Consider the following 21,630-nt stretch of genomic DNA (forward strand, 5'->3'; position numbering starts at 1 on the left):
CGTGGCGTCCTGCAGCACTTCAAACTGCAAGTTATCGACGTATGCAAGAAAAGACTACAGTTCTGAAATCCATGTGAGCATAAAGTAAGTTAATGACGCCACATTGGCACCAAATGTCACCACAATTCTGCCTAACGCCACCGAGGACGTGTCCCAACACGAGAAGGTCGTCACACCCCGTCTTACACACAGTGCACCACTTGTATTGACCACTCTGCTATGGAGGTCAGAATCGCGACTCCCACGATTGAAATCATGCAGCTTTCTCATGAGAGGCCGAGGAAACCATTTCAGACACACCGCCGCTAACAAGTGACACGAAGAGGCCAAGGGGGTGGCATAAAGGGCGTCCGTGGAACCATCCTTACCCTTAGAACGTTGATACCCACACATTTAGCGGTCAAAAACGACAGTTTGCAGAGCGATGAGCAGAAAGACGACGTTCTTGACAATGTACGTTATTTTCGGCATGTATCCCAACCTCTGTCTACTTCTACAGTTTTTACCCTCTATAACTGCCTATAGTACCACGGAAGTTATTCTATGGTTTCTTAACACATGTCCTATCATCCTGTCTCTGTCAGTATTTTCCATATGTTCCTTGTATCGCCGATTCTGCAAAGAACCTCCTCCTCATTCCTTGCATTATCATACCACCTAATCTTCAATACTCTTCTATAGCACACATCTCAAATCCTTCTGTTCTCTACTTTCCGGTTTTACCTTAGTACAAGTCCCACTGTCATCAAATGCTGTGCTAAAAATGTACGTTCCTCAGAAATTTCTTCCTCGTATTAAGACCTGTGTTTGATGTTAGCAGGTTTCTCATGGCCAGAGATGCCCTTTCAGCCAGTGGAAGGGCCTAGGTAGTAAAATTCCTTAACTTCATCTACATCGAGGAGCCAAAAAATGTAGTACACCAGAATTGAAATCTGCAGCAATTTGCGGAAGAGTTGCCCTTCTGTCACGATGGGCGTTTGTCTTCAGTTCAGTAGCAGCAGCCAGTAGACTGTAGGCTCAATAGCATGATGTGTCTTAGTGTGACGATAATAATCAAAACAGTAACACAGTTTGGTAATTACGGTATGAAGCGAGCGAGTTACTGGACCTGTTGGTAATGTATTGCCCTAAAGAAATGCAATGGACATGAAAGTAGTAACCATGATAGTTGGTACTGCTCCACTGAAGTAGCTGCAGGTAGGTACAGTAGCGCTCAAACGTATTTTGTATAAAGCACTAGTTACAGTTAGATAAAGATAAGTGTATAATCGAAAAAACCGCCAGTGGATAGTTGAAAAGTGCGAAATTATAATCCATTTAGTACAAAACTAAATTTAGTTTAAACGAAGTTATCTTACATCAAAACATAAATAACCACTCTTGTGGTTCGTAAGTAATTTGTAGTTCGAAGTATGTAAAAATAAACTAAAACTATTTTGTAATCTGACGAACAAATCAGTATTTAATCGCATGCCAATGGGCTTTGATCACAGCTGCACATCTGATTGGTACTGAACTTATAAGCTTTTGTAATACGACAAGTGGGGATTTGACCAATTGTCAATAAAGAAGCAGCAGTTGACCCTTCTGTGTCGAACTCGTCGATCCGATGCATGCCAGAACTGTTCATTTGGATTTGGCAACTCCAAAAACTTGATATTTTTATCTGGTTATAATTTTTCATGTGGCCAGAGGTGTGCTATGAACCGTTATCCAGTTACGCGGCATATTCTTCCACCCATGTGGAATAGTATTCTTTCTTAAAATGACACTGTACTGGAAACGATCCATTTTGCCTTCTATTTGGACTAGAGAACCAACTTCACGTCTCGGAACAAATCGCCACGCCATGCAGCTGCCACCACCACGCTCCTGATACTTTATTTGGTTTTTTAATCCTCATATATACTGCACACCATCAGAAGAAAATACATTAAAATTCCTTTCACCATTCCATGAAACCTGTCCAGTCTCTAGCACTCCTAGTTAGATGTTCATTTCCAAATTCTATTCTGGTCTTCCTACATTTTATATATTTGTACGTGATTTACGCGATGGTCGTCTACCATTCCAATCACCTGCTATTAGGCGACATTTTAGATAGACATATAGGTTCATTTCATGACGCTGTTCCAGATCATCCCTAACATGTCGAACCAGTTTTCCTGGATCATCAGCCGACTGCTTAAATATCATTCTGTCTTATTTCCTTGTTGTTTTCGAGGACGACTTGACTTTGGCTTAATGGCTACTGTTCCTTTCAGTTTGCAGTCGACTTCACACACTTGTTCAAAATTGGCTGTGAGCACTCTGGGACTTAACTTCTGAGGTCATCAGTCCCCTAGAACTTAGGACTACTTAAACCTAACTAACCTAAGGACATCACACACATCCGTGTACGAGGCAGGATTCGAACCTGCGACCGTAGCAGCCGCGCGGTTCCAGACTGTAGCGCCTAGTACCGCTCCGCCACTCCGGCCGGCCATACACCTGTTGTGATATGATACAGTCTCTACCAGCGCAACACTACTCCTTTCCCTTCTTCATCGCAAGCGAAACATCTTATCATACACCAACCTTATATTGTTTGTGGATTGGCATGCTTCTAGTTATCTCGACAAATAAACAAAAAAAAAATGGCTCTGAGCACTACGGGACTCAACATCTTAGGTCATTAGTCCCCTAGAACTTAGAACTACTTAAACCTAACTATCCTAAGGACATCACACACACCCATGCCCGAGGCAGGATTCGAACCTGCGACCGTAGCAGTCCCGCGGTTCCGGACTGCAGCGCCAGAACCGCTAGACCACCGCGGCCGGCGACAAATAAACAGACACTGACTGAATGCCTCAGTAACAATAGTTAATATACACCGTACAACCAAAGCAAATTACAAAGTACTTTTCAACTAAAAGAATACATGCTTACATTGCTATTATGACCTTGCTTGTTTACTAGCTATGTAATCACTGTGTGTGAATCTCTTGATGAAGCGACACATTTACATGCGTTACTGCAAGCAAACGGTACTGACCACATAACACTGCAACTATAAAATATTTTTGAGCACTATTGTACTGTGGTAAGTGGGTGCGATGGAGTTGATGGTAAAATGCGGAAGAGTAACGTTAGAAGATGTGATTTGTATGGCTGCGAGGGGAGTAGGTAAGATGAAAGACACACAGAGAGACCAAGAGGAAAAGTGGTAGAGTCGGATTTCTCTTTTTTTTTTTTTTTTTTTTTTTACAGTGGGGATAGGGAGATAACTATACAACTGAATAAAGGGGGATAAATAGAGGGAAAAAATGTTCAAATGTGTGTGAATTCTTAAGGGCCCAAACTGCTGAGGGCATAATTCCCTAGACGTACACACTACTTAAACTGACATGCTCTAAGAACAACACACACAGCCATGGAGGACTCGAACCTCCGGCGGGCGGAGCTGCGCCATCCGTGACAAGGCGCCTCAAACCGCGCGGCCACTCCAATCGGCGCAATAGAGAGAATGAGGTAGAAAAGACAGAGTGGTGTAATGCATGGAATAGATAACACTTTTAAGCAAAATGCGTCTTTAAAAGTTGAGTAGAAAAAAACTATTGTAGTCTAATTTCTGTGTTAGTATTGAGTAATTGTATGAGTCTGTATACAGTATTCTGTAACTGCTGTATAACAATTAAGAAGGCAGATGCCACATTATTTATTCTAGAAAATAGAGAAAAATTACAGCTAGATGCGGAATAGTGCCCTCGACGTCAAGTACCCATAAGACTCCACAAATTGTATTAAGTTAGCAGCAAAGCTGCACAGTAGTTAATTAAAATACTTGTCGCACTTGTTTTTATTGTTAAACTGCCCTCCTTCGGCGTCTATTTGTACCGAAATTATGAACCGCACTAAATTTAGTTAGAGGCATTTCTGTACTGTCAGTGTGCATTGAAGAGCGCTATGGCGTCCAAGTGTGTGTCTCATAGTTTTTGCAAGAAATATGACGAGCTTTGGGGTGATGTGGGGTCATGTTCGCTGAGGATTCCTAATAATAATGCTAGGCGTCCTTTAGTATTCACTGATCCCTTGACGCAGTGAGTTGACCGATCTATTAGGGTCTTGTAAAAATGACTGCAGCTTACTACCTACGTCAGTAAATTGATACCCTGTTTCCTAACAAGTAACGATGAATGTCTCTTAGCACTTTTAGAAGCGAATCAATTTTCCTAGGCCTATCGTGCTGAATGATGGCCTGCCGCTTCTCGGGTGAAGAGCCAGCCAGCATTAATGATGCCTACAATCACTGGTCTCTAATAACTGTCACTCCCCTTTACGTAATCTGGCGTTTGTCGCAAGCTCGTGATAAATAACATTCTATTTTGCAGTATGAGTTGAGAGCAGAAAGATTATGACGCACGCGTTGCAGGGATTTTCGGGTTAGAAGCAATGATTGCATGCACAGCTAATGTGGCAAACATCTGCAGTTCACTCACCCGTAGCCACGTGGCTCCGCTGGCGGGCCACGAGAGGTTGTACGACCTGTAGGTACCCGTGTCCCGACCCCACGAGGGCGAGAAACCAAATTCCGCAGACATCACAACCATAGTTGTGTATGAGTTCAAAGCAAAGAAGTCCGCAGATCCTGCGAAAGATACGCCAGCGGTTAGTACAGTAGCCACGAAAGCAGAAACTGCAGGATACAGAAAGAACTACAATGTGTAGAAACGTTGGAGGAAGCACTGGCAAATGCATTCGCTAATTTGGAAGAACCCCTGAGTATCGAAGTCACCTGTGCGGTACGAGCGATATATACCGAATGCCTCACTGTTGAATCGTTGCCAACACAAACGACAAGAGACGAAGGCGCTGTGAACTGAAGAAAATAATAAATGGAAACATAATATTACTCATTCAAGTTAAAGCGATGTAATAAAAAGAGGAGTAATTGTATCTACTTCACTCGTCAGCGATATCCTCACCGTGGACAATGTCGCGTGTGGTATACCTATCCGGCAGCTTATCTTGCTTTCCGTAGCCAAGGAATATCTCTGATAAATATTGGAAGAATTTGCAATAGAAGTTATTTCCCTGACAGGTGTATGTTATGGAAATGTAAGTACTGGAATATATGGAGTCATCTGTTTCCCTCGGACGACCTCTCTTAATAGATGACTTTAAGATTTCCATAAACTCTCCTATGTTTTGCGTGGTGACCGATCAATCGTCAGATGAAACTAACTTTACAGAATTGTTGACGAAATCGTGACCGATCCTTTTTTTAGCAAATTTCTATACAATTTCCATCAATCTGTTATGTACCAGGTAAAATAAAATGATTTATTAGGAGCTCTATAGTGGCTATACCCAGAGAGTTCACACGAAGGATAAAGTATTTCTTCGATTCTACAGGCCCGAAGGATCCAAATATCCTTTGTCGCATGTACGACTTGTGAGATACAACTCGTCAATATCTACGGCTTTGTTGTGACCACCGATGGGGACATTTTCGTTTGTGACAATGACATAACACACTTCGCGACAGAATCTATAATAGTTACCCATGATCACGATAGACTGTTCACTTTCAGAAGCTATGGTATCTACTCCATAGATCCTCACCCAGTAGCAAAGACAATGACACTCTTTTCAGTGCTCAACTTGTAAAACCGGGTATTGTTCCTTATTGATGCCTTCTCTTACATTTTGTGCAATGCACTCGAATTATAACTCGAAATCACAGGTTTTCTTGTAAAATTTAGCGCTTGTCTGACAGTGACTTTGGACGTATTTTTTTCCGCAGTTGGCAACAAGATGTACTCCCAACAAAACTCTAAGCACTTTCCCACAGTATATATTCCAGGAATTAATTTCTGTCACGAAACTATACTTTCCCTTGGTATCATAACAGAGTCACTACTATTTATAGCATTGTATGGTATTCCCTTGGAAATGCTGAAAACAAATTCGCTGCTTCGACTGTGAGGGACTCGATATACATCGCTCGTGTTGTACGCGTAACTTCGATGCCCAAGACTTCCAATTTTGCCAGCATTCAACCAAGGCAGCATACAGTAATGTAGAATAGACAATAATGCACAGGGCAAGGAGGGGCTGCAGGAATGAGTAGCAGAACTGAAGGCAGGAAGGATGATTGCACCTGCTGCCCCTTTAGCAGGTGTACTGACCATTGACCATCCTTTTCTCCTCGTCTGTGAAGCTGGGCAGCCGAGACCTGGGTCGACCCTCGGCTCTGCTGTTGTTGTCCACACGTTCTCGCACCACAGCCAGGTAGTCGTCGTCCACGAAGATAGGGTTCGCGAACAGACCCAACTGTAAAAGATGCATCGTATGATACCCACTTCACACAGAGCTAGTGAAATCTGTCTTTGCATTCAACTTGCGTTCTCTTTCCTAGCGTTTGGCCCATTCCATTAAGGTCTCTGTTTTCATGATATTATGAAATTATTTTATTTGAGATTGTAGACTGGACACTCTTCCACAGTCGTCATTTGACCTAAGGGAGTTAAGTTACGTGCCACAGTTGTCTGCGAAACGTGTATTATTGTTCTCTTTGTTATCATATCTTAACTGTTCGTGCATCGTATTTTATGAGGAGTAGATTGAGGACCAGCCCAGCATTTGCCAGAACGAGCGTGGTAAACCAGATAAGAACTAGGATCAGGTAGGCTGGTGCATCAGAACAATGGTAATTAATCTGAATATGCAGTTACTGTCTGGATCTGACTAACCTGCTTATCTCGTAATATAGCGAGCTGTATAGTAAACTATATAAGCTCGTCTCTACGTCTTAACCTAGAACAGAGAGCAAAATCGAGGAACAAGGTAAGAATTAATGAGAAATCTGTCTCACATTCATAGCTACATTCTGAAACTGTCGTTTGCTATAAACAACAATTTTAGACCAGAGTCTGTCTTCACATTTTCCGTAAGGTGTTACTGAACTGTTCCTGTAATTGAATACTGTGCGAAGCCTGGTACTTTAGCAGAACATCTTTTTCATTTTGATGGTTAATAAAATGTGAAAAAATGAGGAACACTTGTTTTATTCATTGAAAGCTACAATTTCAGATTATAACTAATAACATAGATACCGTAATAAAATTTAAAACCAATTAAAGACGTTAATGCAGAGAAAACGCAATGTTATTGAGAGCTACTTCCCACAGAACACTGGTATTCTGTGGAGCACATTGTACCCTAAAGTTATGCCAATATACAGGTAGTCCCAGAAATGTTGTGACAAACCTCGAGGAGTTGTAGAGGGAGTCTTGAGAGACAAATAGAGGATTGGAACCTGTGCCCAGCAACGTCATCCAACGAAGCTACAGAACGTCGAAGTGATAGGGGCCAGCGCCTGCCACTATTCCACCCCTTCAGCAGTAAACGTGACTTTGTACACTGACGGACTGTAGGCGGAATGTCTCGCAATATTATCTGTTAGTCAGTCATCACAACCTATTGCCGCGATGGCAAGTGAAGAAGATAGATTTAGTTGCTGCGAGGAAGGACCCTGTCTCTTACGAATGGGATGCTCTGTTGGCTCTGTTTATGATCGCTTTGGACAGGAGTATCCCCCTGCAGTCTATTTTTCTCCCAGAGCCCTATAAAATCTACGATGTTTTTGTCGTACAGAAGTAAATTCACTTCTTTTCGTCTTCTTCTGGTTCATATCCGTTCCGGATGTTGGCAACTATCTTGTCTTTCCTGTCACGTGCAGCTCTAATTAGCTCTGTAGATGTTTAGAGGTCCACGTTGTGATGTTCTTAAACCAGGATATCCTTCTTCGGTTAACGCTTCTCTTCCCTGGTATTTTTCCTTCAGGACGATCTGGAGGAGATGGTAACTTGTTGTTCCACATGACGTGTCCCAGGTACTGAATCTTTCTTGCTTTTACTTTGGCCAGTACTTCTTTCTCTTTCTTCATTCTACGTAGAACCTCGTCATTTTTGTTATGCACTGTCGACGGAATTCTTGACATTTTCCTGTATAGCCACATCTCAAAAGCCTCCATCCGCTTACTCAACGATTCTGTCAATGTTTCAACACCATAGAAGTGGGTGGTAAATATGTAGCAGCGTTGAAGTCTGATCTTCGTAAACCCGCGTTCTAATCCGTCATCCACCAAGGCAACAGAGCACTTCATTCGTAAGAGACTTGGCCTTTTTACGGAGCACCTACATCCATCATCTCCACTGACGATCGCGCCAATCAGTCACGATCGATGAGTAACAAACAACTTTGAGAGACCTTCCACCTACCGTCATACTTTCTGTCGAACGGGTGCCCTAATGGCAGGCACCAGCACCTGTTATTTCGACGCTCTGCAGAATCATTAGATGACGTGTTAAGACAATGGTTTCTATTCTCTGTTTGGTCCTCGAGTTACTCTGTACAATTCCTCAAAGTTTGTCGCAACATTTCCAGGGCATCCTGTATAAGGTGAAACGTTGTTAGCAAAATGATCCAAAAATTCTTGACTGATTTACTTCAGTTTCTTACACAACTAATAAATATTCGGACAGACATACGATATACATTTTGTAAACCTTGATGTCTATGTTTTCAGTTAGAAGTGAGCGAGAGAAAGAAAATGCTGTGATCTGCTATGAAAATCTCTGATTTCATTACTAGCACAACCTCTGTGTCTTTTGTCCGTTTTGTAGCTTTTTATGCCAAATTCAGTGACTTACGTGTTAATTATGTCATCGTGATAACGAATGGGACAGTAATATTATATACACAATCACGCAAAAACCATGTTTAAGAAATTATGCTTATGGAACTAATGAGGTGCAGCATGGTTTTCATGGTTATAACTGCATCTGTAACGTCTCAAACAGTGTAATGGTTGCTCATTTCCTTGATCGTCGCCTCTTATCCTACTAAATTTAACTTTGTAGTGTCTGTCTGAGATGTATGTTGCTGGATGAAATTCTCCCATTCTACTACGAAAGCAGGTTCACGTAATTCTGTGCGAAAATTTTCATGGAATACTAATAAGTGAAACATATTTTCTTATCCTCATCACACATTCGTGAGATGAAGATTGGTTTCGATTGCTCGAGCAATCATCTTCAATTAATTAAAATTTCTTTACTGTGAATAATGTGCAGCAGAAACATGTAGCGGGTGAGTTTTATTAACACAGTACGTGTTGGTATTACATGTGACGACTTGCTTATTGTAACGACATTTTTATCTATTGAATATGATTGTTAGAACAGTAGAAACGAGCCATCATTTTATAAATGAGCAATCAACTCTAATAAATTTTACACATAAGTTGCATAACCTTGACTGTGACAAGTCTTATAACACTAATGACTGCATTATTATGTGTGTCCCCAAGTTGGCATTCTACATTGATTTGCCTACACCCTCTAGTTACTGAAGCAATATTATCATTTTGCCCGTTGTTCTTCTTTCGAAACAGTTAGCGTCAGGTATAGGGATAGATCCCTATATTACACAAACGACAGTGTCTCAGTATTCGGGCTGGAATACAAATACTACCTAGCACCTACACCTTCAACTAAACATCTCTCATCCTTAGATTTCTAGTTGCTGCTAATTACTGCTTCAAATATAACTCCTGTTGTGTACCCTTAATACAACGATCAGTTAATAGGTATCCATTTGCGATATTCTATAGGAATAAGTAATATATTCTACATTGTATTCCAGTCGAAAACCCTGATTCTAAAGTGTTCTTTCATTGATGTGTCAGGGCTATGATAAGAGCTAGTAGGGATTAATTGGTATGTTTTTGATCGCTATCGGACATTCTTCAACAAATGATTCAACGAAAGGAATAATCGTATTGAAAACCTCCGCCAACATGAATCCTCCAGTGTTATATATCATTATCGATTTACAGTGGCTCTTGACACATTTCTGAGGGCACATTTCCAAGGGCACACTTAGAGCTAGTCACTTATTCTGTTATAAATGTTATAGTATTAAAAGAGACCTAATTATATCAATAAATCACGGACTATAAACTATTTAAACTTCAGTCGAGGTCAAGCAGAGCACGTTAGGAAGGCGAAGTTCCCCTACCTCAAACTGCAAAATACGCTCCTGGGCAGCCAGGTTTTCCTCCTCATCGTTGTAAGGTTCGTACCAGTTGGTGCTCACCGTGATGCCGATTCTGCCTGCAAAAGATAGGGTAAAAATCACAGTAGATTACATCGCCAACAAATGATGTGGCATCAGAGACCGTCCTACGCTTTGATGATGTAAAACAGACACCTTAGTTCTCCATTACATGATGAATTCTTTTGCAAGTCTTCTTTCCTATGTAGCAGGTCCCATTCGTCTATCTACCATTTTCAAAGCCCATATGAATCGTTAATAAATACAATATAAGCTTTCCTATGCCATGCCGCGCCGGATTAGCCGAACGATCTAGGGCGCTGCAGTCATGTACTGTGCGGCTGGTTCCGGCGGAAGTTCGAGTCCTACCTCTGGCATGGGTGTGGGTGTTTGTCCTTAGGATAATTTAGGTTAAGTAGTGAGTAAGCTGTTAAGTCCCATCGCTAAAGTGGGCCCAGAAATGACCTATGGACATTTCTGTCTCCTCAATGAACACGCGTTCCTCTCTCAAAACACCGTCAATAAGCCATTCGCTTTATTATTGAGTTATTTAAACACTACCTTAAAGTTTCTTCCCATTTGTCCCTCGTACCTCATTTCATAATCCTTACTCTTTATTTGAATTAAAAATATTCTTGGTTGCAACTTGCTCTTTTATTAACAACGCGTTTCACTTTCGTGAAGCATCTTCATATTATCTTAAAATTTTCCTTTAACAACGTATTAGAGATGAGAAAACTGCTCTGTGCTAGACTAAAACACGTGTGGAATCAGATGGACCTACCAACAGTGAATGACATTTCATCCTGACACTTTCTTACGTAACCTACCGCTTTCTCCATCCAGTGCTCCACTATGCCAATCTTATGCTTTAACCTCTATTCCAATTTGTTGTCCGTCCTGAATGTAATTTTCGCCAACAACGTATTCGAATTACCGGCGTTAGGTTTAATGTTTGCGGTTGGTCATTCTGTATGGATGCACACGATGCAACATAGGTGTAGTTTTGGTTCGTAGAATTTACTACGACTTGACATATGATGTTCGGAGATTTTATAACAGACTGTGGTATCGTTGGGGACTGTGAGACAAGCGCTGCAGGAACGTGCTATCTTTTGTAGGTGAAAGAGACTGCCTTCACTTTACACCTGAGCCTTGAGAGTACAATACGTCAACATGAGCTGTCCTATGAAGAGTTTCATGTTTGACAATGAATGTTGGCTGCTAGATTTTTACTTCCGATGTTATTAATGGCACAGAAGTTATGACGTAAGTTACATTACAGGACGATAGAAGTATTTTTATACGCGTGCCAGTACGTATAGAATTACGATTTATTGAGTTGTTTCCTTGTTTTATAGCACTTGATACTGTGATTATGTAGTCCCGAAATATGTTGAGGTAAACATATCACACGTTTGATAAATTGTGCGTAACACTGTCAATACGGTGTTGTTTTTACCTTTCATTTTATTTGATGAATAAATAATGATTGCACTTAATACACACATATTTGCTTCTTGTACTGGTGAAGTAGATTATCTGACATCATTTTCGGGTAGAATGCGACAGCACTTTAGACGAGGCCACTTCAACAATTCTCGCATGCTTTGGCGCCGAAGTCGACGGTTTCTCCTTTTCGCATGGAGATATTGCTTTCTTTATTGGCGATACCACTAAGTAAACCGCAGATATACATTTTATACAGCTTCGTCGTCAGTAAATATAATGTAAGAAACTCGTACTTCTGATGACATGCTCGCAATAAAACAACTGCAGGTGTGACAATAATGATCACTCGAGAATGTCACTTGAATTTGTCTGAAATGGAAATCATTGAAAATTAAGCACACTACGGAAAAAACAACGTATTCCACTAAACTCGTATGAAACATTTTGTTAAAGGCCTAATATTTAGAGAAGAACTGCAACAGACAAAAAAATGGCGAAGCCATTCCAGAAGCGTTGCATAGCGTGGGGCAGATATGTCTCCTGCCTACATTTCAACATAATGAATATGGAAATCAATATTACAGCATAACGGAGCACCGCACAGATATTTAATTATGAAAACTGCGGAATCGGGAACGGAGGTACATGTGGCACCTACAGACTGAATTCCGTGTGGACAGATCTTTAGGGCACAGCCTGGTGAAAAGATCAGCAAGAGGAATAGGAAAAAAAGTTGAAGTGGCAGCACCAGGAACCAGGGAAACAGTCATTTCTCGTTGACAACGATAAGACGGTTGGAACTGATTGTTTAACTAGTGTGACCGTCACGTAGAGTAATAGACTTATATATGTCACATCACAAGCCCAGGTGTGATTCAAAGTTGTGAGCAACAATCTTATAGGATTTTGTGAAGTGTGCTTAGCTAAAGAGCATTGTATTACCACCTTTTGAACTGCATATACAACTACAGAATGGAATGTGTGCTTTACCCTGTGCAAAAGCCGGCCGGTGTGGCCATGCGGTTCTAGGCGCTTCAGTCTGGAACCGCGTGACCGCTACGGTCGCAGGTTCGAATACTGCCTTGGGCATGGATGTGTGTGATGTCCCTAGGTTAGTTAGGTTTAAGTAGGTCTACGTTCTAGGGGACTGATGACCACATATGTTAAGTCCCATAGTGTTCAGAGCCATTTGAACCTGTGCAAAACTCTTTACGGGTTTCGGACTATAGGAAGTAGAATTTACAGTATGTCTCTTTGTGCTCTCTACCAATCACATCCGTGGGATGTCAGCTAACAAATACCTTACAGAACAGTTATTGCATGGCTTTTTATAATATTCTACTGAGTGTTTATTGAGGTAATAGGGATACATAAAAGCTGACTGCTGTCTTTGATTCTTTTCTTATTTTGATGCCGATTTCATGACGGTATTCCTTGAGGGATCGGAAGAAAGCGATGTACTTACGCATTTGATCACTCCTTCCCGATGTATTTTACAAGACCTGCATCTTCCAAAGTTAGATAAACAGATAGTGAAGACATCCAACTCCTGCAAATTGATTTCTAGAACTAAACAGTGTATCCTTTGCTATGTAATTGATTTTGTCTTGATTTTAGTCTTGTATTGTGAGACCCATCCTCTCTAGCACAGACTGTCTTTTTCCCACCAGATTCCAAAGGGGGGGTGGGGAAAGAGAAGAGAGCGAGCAGAGGGGAGGGCTGGGGATTTCCCTGAGATGGAGGGGGTATTTAATGGATTGATTTACTTAAGAAGTCAATTAATTTGGTATCAAAAGTGTGCTTCCACAGGCGATGGGAATTTCCGGAGCGGTGCATGAGGTAGAGGGGGAGGGGTTGCCGTGGGGGTTTCGAAGAAGGAAAGGTTTCCCCAGCGCCTCATAAATCAATAAGCATAATAGGAGTTTAAGGAGAGAGGGAGGGTTTACATGAAAAATCACTTAGCAGAACAATAGGTTAAGGTCGTAAATCAATCAGCTGTCATAAATTAATCAATTTGCATGTAAATTGTACATCAAAATCGCTCCAGACTATGCTTTACCCTACTACAGAACTACAATTACAGATAACTATGACAATAAGGTCTCAGAGGACGATGGAAATGAGGAGACTGAGATCAGCGGTGGGCCTAGTCCTTGAAGTGAAGAAGAAGAAGAAGAAGGCTGTCAGAAGACGACAAGGGATAATTCATATGCTATAACAGGCTTCACGTCTTCCAACAGCACATATTAAATGAATGTTGCATGATTCTGTTAATTATAGTGTGCTATATTCAGGAGCACTGCATGAACGGTTAAACAGAGGTGAACCATCCACCAGTTCCTGTTTGAGGAGACTGTATAATAATCATCAACGTAGTGCTACCAGACTTTGATGAATCACACAAATATTTGCTAACACAAGATAAAAACTGGCTCATACAAGACCATGAGCCACGTGTAGTACTCAGGTGGCCAAGCGCAGATGCCGATTATCTGTTTCTTTAATGTTCAGGGACGACAAGCGAATGGTACTCACATGTGAAAAACTTTCTCACGGCAAGTAACTGAAAACAGGAAGCACTGTAACGTGTAGCGTTCATCATTGAACATCAAATGAGTCACACATACAAATATTAGACATATCTCTTTAATGGTGTGTCTAAAGCCACTGTGAAATTCTTGAGGGTAATTTTCAAGCACAAACTGTTTTAATATGAAACAACCACTGTATTTCGTTGTTTATGGGTTAGCTAATTTCGCTCTCTTTTTGAAGCTACATCACATTAAAAAAAAAGGTATAGCACGAATTTTCCACACATTTGTGGGGAGGAAGTGACACGTGATGTGTTCCTGATAAGGATTTCACACAATCGTAGTTGTATGCGGCACAACTATCTCCGATGTGCTAAGAGTTCTTCTTACTAGAAATCTGCAACTGTATAGTCTATTTTGTAAAATGAGGAAACCGCACAACAACTGCTTAATTCACAAACTTCTGTAGTGTTCATGACTGGTTTTGGAACACTTAGAGCTCCATAATCTGGTGTAAAAAGTAAAATCACCTAACCATCTGAGGCTATCCTCAACCGAACAACTTTGGGGTGGTTAAATCATTTTATTTTTTCACCAGAAGATGGAGTTTTAGGTGTTCTGGAACTAGTCGTGCACACAGTAGGACACTGTAGAATAAGCAACTGTTGTGTGATTTCCTTATTTTCCCCATATATAAAAAGGAACATATGTGACCCTCTTGTGGGTTTTGTCAATGTGCCATTCACATTGTAATGTGTTATATGGCTCAGCGATAAAAAGTCACAAAGGGATCATAATTATACATTTTAAATACTGATATCATGTTTGAAATAATGAAAGATAAGGTGTAATGATACTTCCATAAAAGTATATGTGAAATGCATGTGGAATATGTGCGGATTTGTGCACGTGTGTGATGGATCAAAATCCCAGTCAGCTAATTCAAAAGTACTCAGACTAGTCAGTATGTGAAGACAACGTATCCTGCAGAACTTTGTTGTACTGACTGGAGAAATTATAGCTCTGAATATCAAATAAAACCTTCACCTGAAAACACTAGTTTCACTTTCCTAAATGACATTTTTGTACTATATTATCCTTCTACAGTGTAAACAGAGATATTTCAAGTACAAACTAGAAAAACCTACCGTTTTTCAGTTCATTGTACTGTCCAAATAATATACTCAGCTAGCCTAACATTCCTTCAGTTGCTAAAAATTGAGTTATTTGTGACATTACTTTGAATCATGCTTCCATATGCAGACTGTATTCAATCCAAACCAATTTAAATCCAATATTGCACAACAGTAGGTACTTTGCTGAATGTAATTCACATAGCAAATTTCTTCTAAACAAATATTCTGTGACTACCATCTGTACAAAACGTAAATCTCTACTATTTTTCAACAATCATTACTCATAATTAAACATTTCTTCACTAGCAAAAACTTCTTAAATTATTACTAAATTTTTCATATAAATATCACAAGATCATACTAGTATCATAATTAGTTTCAATGTCATCATAATATTTCCAAGTAATAACTGTATCCAATGTATGAACATGTCAATCTGTCTGATTCGAACGTTCTTTGATGTGTGCTTTGGCATGGGATTCAAGTGCTGTGGGGTTCAAGATGAAGGTTGTGGAGATGTGGGGATCAATATTTATATCAACAGTTTATTTACTGTGCAACAGCGAGTTTAACAAGACAGAAAGCGCAGTTAAATAACAAAATTTCTTTGACATCCTTATAAATCTCAGCAGAGCTTATATAGCACAAAATATCTTTTTCACATAATGAAAATAATTCATACAAAACAACTGAAGCTGGACCATGAGGGCAGCCCTTATAACAAGATAACACTTCGGAATAGTGGATTTCGCCTTCTATAGTTATGTCAGTAGCAACTTATTATATCACAAAATATTCAGTTATCTGTAATATAAAACTGAATATAATCCCTACTAGATACTACTTACCTGTCCATACTAGTTACCTCCAATCAACAACACAACAATAAGTAATGTTCTTGGTTAATGTTATATAGCTTACGAAATTAAATCTTCAATAATAAAAGTGTAACAAATCATGTTCTGGTTCTAGGTGAAGTATTATACACAACTTGTGCAATTAAGCTTATTTGTGTAGTAGGTACTGTATTCTGCATAAATTCACTTTGCGTGAGATTCCTAAATTTAAACATCTCAACCTTGTCAAAAGTTATGAGAATATTTTAAAATTTTTTGTATGCGTTGTAATGCTTCATATGAGCCAAAACTGTTATATTCTTATTTGATTAAAATATCAATAAAATGTTTAGGTCAACATAGTTTTAATAATCATTATCTAAAACAGTTCTTCTGGAAAGCACCTCCTTATGAAATGTACAATATTGCACAAGTTTTTCAAGCTCCTTTCTTCCCACATAGTTTTTCACCAGTTTCCAGTTTTCATCATGATTCTGATTTCTCCATAAATGTTTGTAATTCATTATTCGTCTTTATTTCCCTTTGGTTCCAAGATTTTGAACTCTTTTCATTTCCACATTACTACTCTCTATGCCACCACCACCCCCAGAGGCAACTTGGATAAAGTGTAAGAACATAAACAATTTTCTTGATTTTGTTTGTAATTAAACTGCTACAAATACGATACCTATTTGATGAAACTACTGTGGTAAAGTCTATATTCTTGCAAGTAGCTTAACACTTTTGTCACAATAAACATTCACTTTATGACCTGTAAGTTAATTTTTGAACTTTTTAAATAACTAACAATTGCTAGTAATTCTTTCCCAGTAATTTCTCATATTTAAATAACAAATTAATAGGCACTGGACATGTGCTCTAGTCTCAGACTGTTTTTGAACTAGTGTTCTTACTGTTGTGTTCATCATCAAAGTTGTATAACTTTTGAAAACAAGTCCACAACCATAAAAATGTAACAAACAGACCTCTAGATATAATGTCGTTTCCTACATTTAAATAAAACTTGTAGGACTTTGTACAAAGGACACCGTGGAGCATTTTTTTAGGTGCCATTGGTTTGTAACAGCAGGCTGTGGACATGTAAGTGGTAGCAGCATTTACGGAAAAGGATTGCGATATGGGCTACTCATGCTCAGCGAAACATGCCCCAAACAGTGGTAATGACTGGAGTCAGCATGACAGCGTCACCACCACAAGGTAAGTACAGTATTAGCGCTATGTGACATGGTTACAGGTAACAGTGTAACAAATCTACCTGATAGACTAATAAAGAACTGAACATTTTGATTCAGAGGAGGTTGGATCCCAGCAGTGCTACCAAAGCGCCAGAGTTTGCTAGATGACGAAAGAACTGGGCACCCCCACGTGCAGCAATGGGGTCGACACTGGGTCGCAATAGCCGCCTGTTGCACCAAGTTCACACTATGGGACTTGATGCCGTGGCACTGCCGAGCCACCGACATGCCGTTCGCGCCTGCCGCCACTAGACTGGTGCTAGGTGGCAGTAGGTCATGTCCAGTGCACATCAGTCTTCATATGTCACTATGGGGGATGCGAACTGGGCCTGAGACCCCTGAATGCAGGTGTTCAACAGCAGAATGCAGTTGCGCCACAACAAAGAGAGTGCTAATGATATCAGGTCCTTGGGAGATTCATGGGCCGCAGAGTTACTGGTTGTCAGTACTGCAACCGCTGACACGTGTGCCTCTTCACTGATGTTGAAGCCAGTTGACCTCTGGCCATTTCTGTCCCAACAAACTGGAGTGGGCCATGTCTGCCTTATGGTAATAATGACAAGATGTGTAATTGATGTATAATAAAGTATTTCTCTGGACCACCAGCTAGTCACTGGGCCTCACTGACCTGTCACTCGAACACTTACCCTACAGAGTAATGTCGGGAGAGCTGTCATCGCCGCCAGTGGAGTGTAGATGTAAGTTGTGTAAATATATGTTTTACATTGTAGTGGTTTGATTCCCGGTTTCGACTGATCTTTGCTGTTATCATCAGATCTTGTAACATATTAACATATCATGAAATGATGACAGTTCAGATGTGTCGAAACCAGTAACCAATAAGAAGATTTACAGCTGATTATGGTGAACCTGGTTCTTAAGAATACTATAAATATAAGTCTTAGTTTTCGTCTGGTTGATGTGGGTAATACGGTAATATGAGTGTCAAGTGGAGGAGATGTGGCTCATTGTCTAGTAGTATAAGCTGTTGACCAGAGTAATTATTGGGGAAGAGAAGTTACCTTTAGTCATTGTTTCGGTGTGTAACAGTATGTTTGAGCACGTACTCACTCTCTACATAATTTATAGTGAGATGTAGTACGACCGTGTTACTGTTGGATGTTCTCGTAATTTGATTTTGTTTTTCCAGTGTAAGGAATATGGATTGTTATTTAGGCATGTATAGTAGTGGAAATGTGTAGGACAGTGGTGTGTTTAAGTACTATTCTTTCCAAGTTTGCTTGTGTGGCCATCCTCCTGCTGCTAGTTACCTTATATATCCCACACGCGTTTCGCCTTTTCCTCTTCTAAGACGTCATCAATGGGATCTACAGTTTTGGTAGTTTTAGATTATTAAAGAGTTCACGTCACAATTTTTTGTAAAAAAGTAATTACTTACTATTTCCTGTGTTTCCTCACATCTGGTCTGGAAGTCGCACAATCACTTTTATTACTGCCATATCATCACAATTTTGTGTTCTGACATTCCTCACACTTTTCACAATGATTCTCACTCTTTTTTGGGGAGTAGTATTCTTCTTTTGTCCCTCGATACAACAATTTCGCTGGACACTTCTTTTCACAACTTAAATATTGCGACTCCATTACGTGTTTCCTCCTCTTTGGTATTTTTACCTATTTGGTGCCAGCCTAACGAAGTGTATGTTCGAGACTAACTTCTGTTCGTGGTGTCTATAATGTGTGTGTGTATGAACGAGAGATTGAGTGAGTTATAGAGCCACAGAACCGATGAGGTTACATTTTTTTCCGTTTTAATACTCTGTGGAGAGCTTCATGGATGAGAGAGTGAAAAGATTGGCATGTGTACTTGGTCATTCACTTGGTCATTCAACAAGATTTCTGCCTTCTGATTTGATTTTCTGTATATGGTACTTTTCTTGCATGGTTAGGAGGTGTTCTGCAAATGTGAAATGGTTTTTCCCATATTTCCGGGCTCTCATGTGTTCTTTGCTTCTGACATCAAACATTCTACTTGTTTGTCCTGTGTATCTGCCCTCAAAAGTGTTACACTGTAGCTGATATATGCCTGCTTTCTGATATATGTCTCTGTTTTTTGTCAGTTTTCGGGTATATTTTTATATAGAATATTCTATTGTGTATGGTATGTTTATTCCCTGTCTTTTGACAATATTGGTGGTTTTATGGGTGAGTTTGTGATTGTATGTCATTGTGTACCATCTTGTGCTTTCTTTCATCTTTTTCTGATCATCCTGTGTAGTCGTTATGGAACTTCTTGTCTGCATTGGGTTCTGTTGTGTTGTTGTCTGTGGTTAGGAGCTTTCTGCTCTTATTTTACTTTGAATTTCTTTGTTAGCTTTATGACTGTCATTTTATTTTAACCATTATTTTGTGGTATCAGCATTATTATGTCCTTTTCATTTTTGTAGCTTTCTTTGGTGAATGGTACAGCGTTATATCTGTTGAGCATGTGTCGAAGTGCTGCTTGCACTGTGTATGTGGGTGGTTTGAGGATTGGGGAATGATAATGTTTGTTGCTGTTGGTTTAGAGTAAATTTCAAACATATGCGTTTTTTTATTGTTATTCCAGAAAGTTAATTTGGTTGTTCTGGTCTCTTTCAATTGTGAATTTTATATTTTTATGTATTTTGTATATGTCAATGTGTAGTTCTTCAATTTTTGTTTGAGGTTCAATTATTAAACAAAGGATATCATCCATACTCCTGAACCAATATAATATGTTGTATTCTTTTGCTACTATTTTTCTGAAAATAATGTATTTCATTTTGGTTACAAAAATATTTGTTAAGGCTCCTGAAACTGGGGTCCTCATTGGTAATCCGTCTTCTTGTACATAAAATTCGTTATTGAATTGGAAATAATTTTGTTCTGTTATGAGCTTTATTTATGTGCACATTTCCTTAATCTGTTCATTAGGGAATTGGCTATATGTTTTCAGGTTCTTATGTATGACATCCATTGTTTCTGGTACTGGTATGTTGAAATATATGCTTTCTATATCAAATGAGATGAGTGTTGCTATGTCTGCAATTGTTATATCTTTTATTTGTTGTATTAGGTGTGTAGTGTTATTTTAATGATTCAATCGTTTTTTAACTTGCAGTTTTAACAATGTAGTTTTAACATGTATCCTGTAAGCTTGTAGGTGGGGGAATTTCTGAAATCCAGTATTGGCCTCACAAGATTTCGTTTGAGGATTTTTGCTTGCCTTCAGAGGACCAGTGCAGTGGGAGTGATCTGCGTCAACTTTCTTGTCTCTGTGTTATCCAGTATGATGTCAATAATTTTCAGTGTTTTTTGCTTTTGTGTGGGATCTGTTTGTAGGTCTGATTTTAATCTTGTTATGTTATTTTGTGATGTGAATTCTTGTATTTTTTCAATATATTGTTTTTTGTCCATCAGTAATACTGTGTTCCTCTTCTCTGCTTTTGAAATGGTAACATTTTTATTTTGAAGTTTTCTTCTAAGTTTTCTGAGTGTTGCAGATTCTGTGTTTTTGATGTTTCTGTGTAGTTGTGTTTTTATACTGGTTATTATATTCTGGATTCCTTTTTCTACTGTATTCTCTAATTAGCATAAATTTGGCACTGCTGTTGTCATTCCTATCTTCCTTTGTCCAGACACTTTCTGCTTCTATAATTAAATTTTCTAAGTAATCTTCATCTATATCTGAATTTACATTTTATCCCTTACTTCAATAGCTGTCTTTCTTTACTGTTTAACTGTGTGTCCATAAGATTCACTAATCTTGGTATAATTTGTGTATGTGGTTTTCTTGGCTGTGGGTAAAGGTTTTATGCTGTGACTGGAGTTTTTTGAGCTGTTTGATTTTTCTTCTATAAACTGTTTCCATTCTTTGTACAGCAGTTTTTGTGTGCTTTCCGACCTTGTTGACCAAATGGAAGAAACTATCATATTATTAATGGAGTCTGCAAGTTGTAAATGTGTCTTATACAAGTCGTAAATTTAATCTTGGTTTTTAAAGTGTAGGGATTTGATTTCGTATTTTAACCACAATTTCTGAGTAGCATACGTTGCATTTTGGGTGAACTATTCTTAATCTTTACATGGCTATATTTAGGTACAAGATTGTTACATTTGCATTTATTGTTTAATTGTATATGTTGTATCGTTTTATGGATGTTTGGGTGAAGTCTTCTGAATTTGTGGTACAGGCCATATCGAAATGCCAGGCATGGCCGAATAACAAGTTCGTTTGTGTGGCCATCCTCCGCAGCAAGCATATCAATACTTGTTTTGTAAATAATACTCAGTGTTTGTGCTTCTAGATACTTTATTTATCCCATCCCCTTTT

At 39.3% G+C, this 21,630-nt stretch overlaps 1 protein-coding gene across 1 annotated transcript in view; it reads right to left on the reverse strand.

Annotated features, from left to right (window-relative positions):
• LOC124805750 (myrosinase 1-like) overlaps nt 1-21,630 on the reverse strand; it is a 103,756-nt gene that overhangs the window by 14,915 nt on the left and 67,211 nt on the right. The window contains exons 13-15 of the mRNA XM_047266318.1: nt 10,069-10,163; nt 6,174-6,318; nt 4,482-4,630 (exon numbers count right to left, since the gene is read on the reverse strand). Coding sequence (XP_047122274.1) covers nt 4,482-4,630; nt 6,174-6,318; nt 10,069-10,163 — 389 coding nt within the window. The remainder of the gene's footprint in view (nt 1-4,481; nt 4,631-6,173; nt 6,319-10,068; nt 10,164-21,630) is intronic.

The sequence above is a fragment of the Schistocerca piceifrons genome, chromosome 7 (assembly GCF_021461385.2).
Source record: "Schistocerca piceifrons isolate TAMUIC-IGC-003096 chromosome 7, iqSchPice1.1, whole genome shotgun sequence".
Lineage (NCBI taxonomy): Eukaryota > Metazoa > Arthropoda > Insecta > Orthoptera > Acrididae > Schistocerca > Schistocerca piceifrons.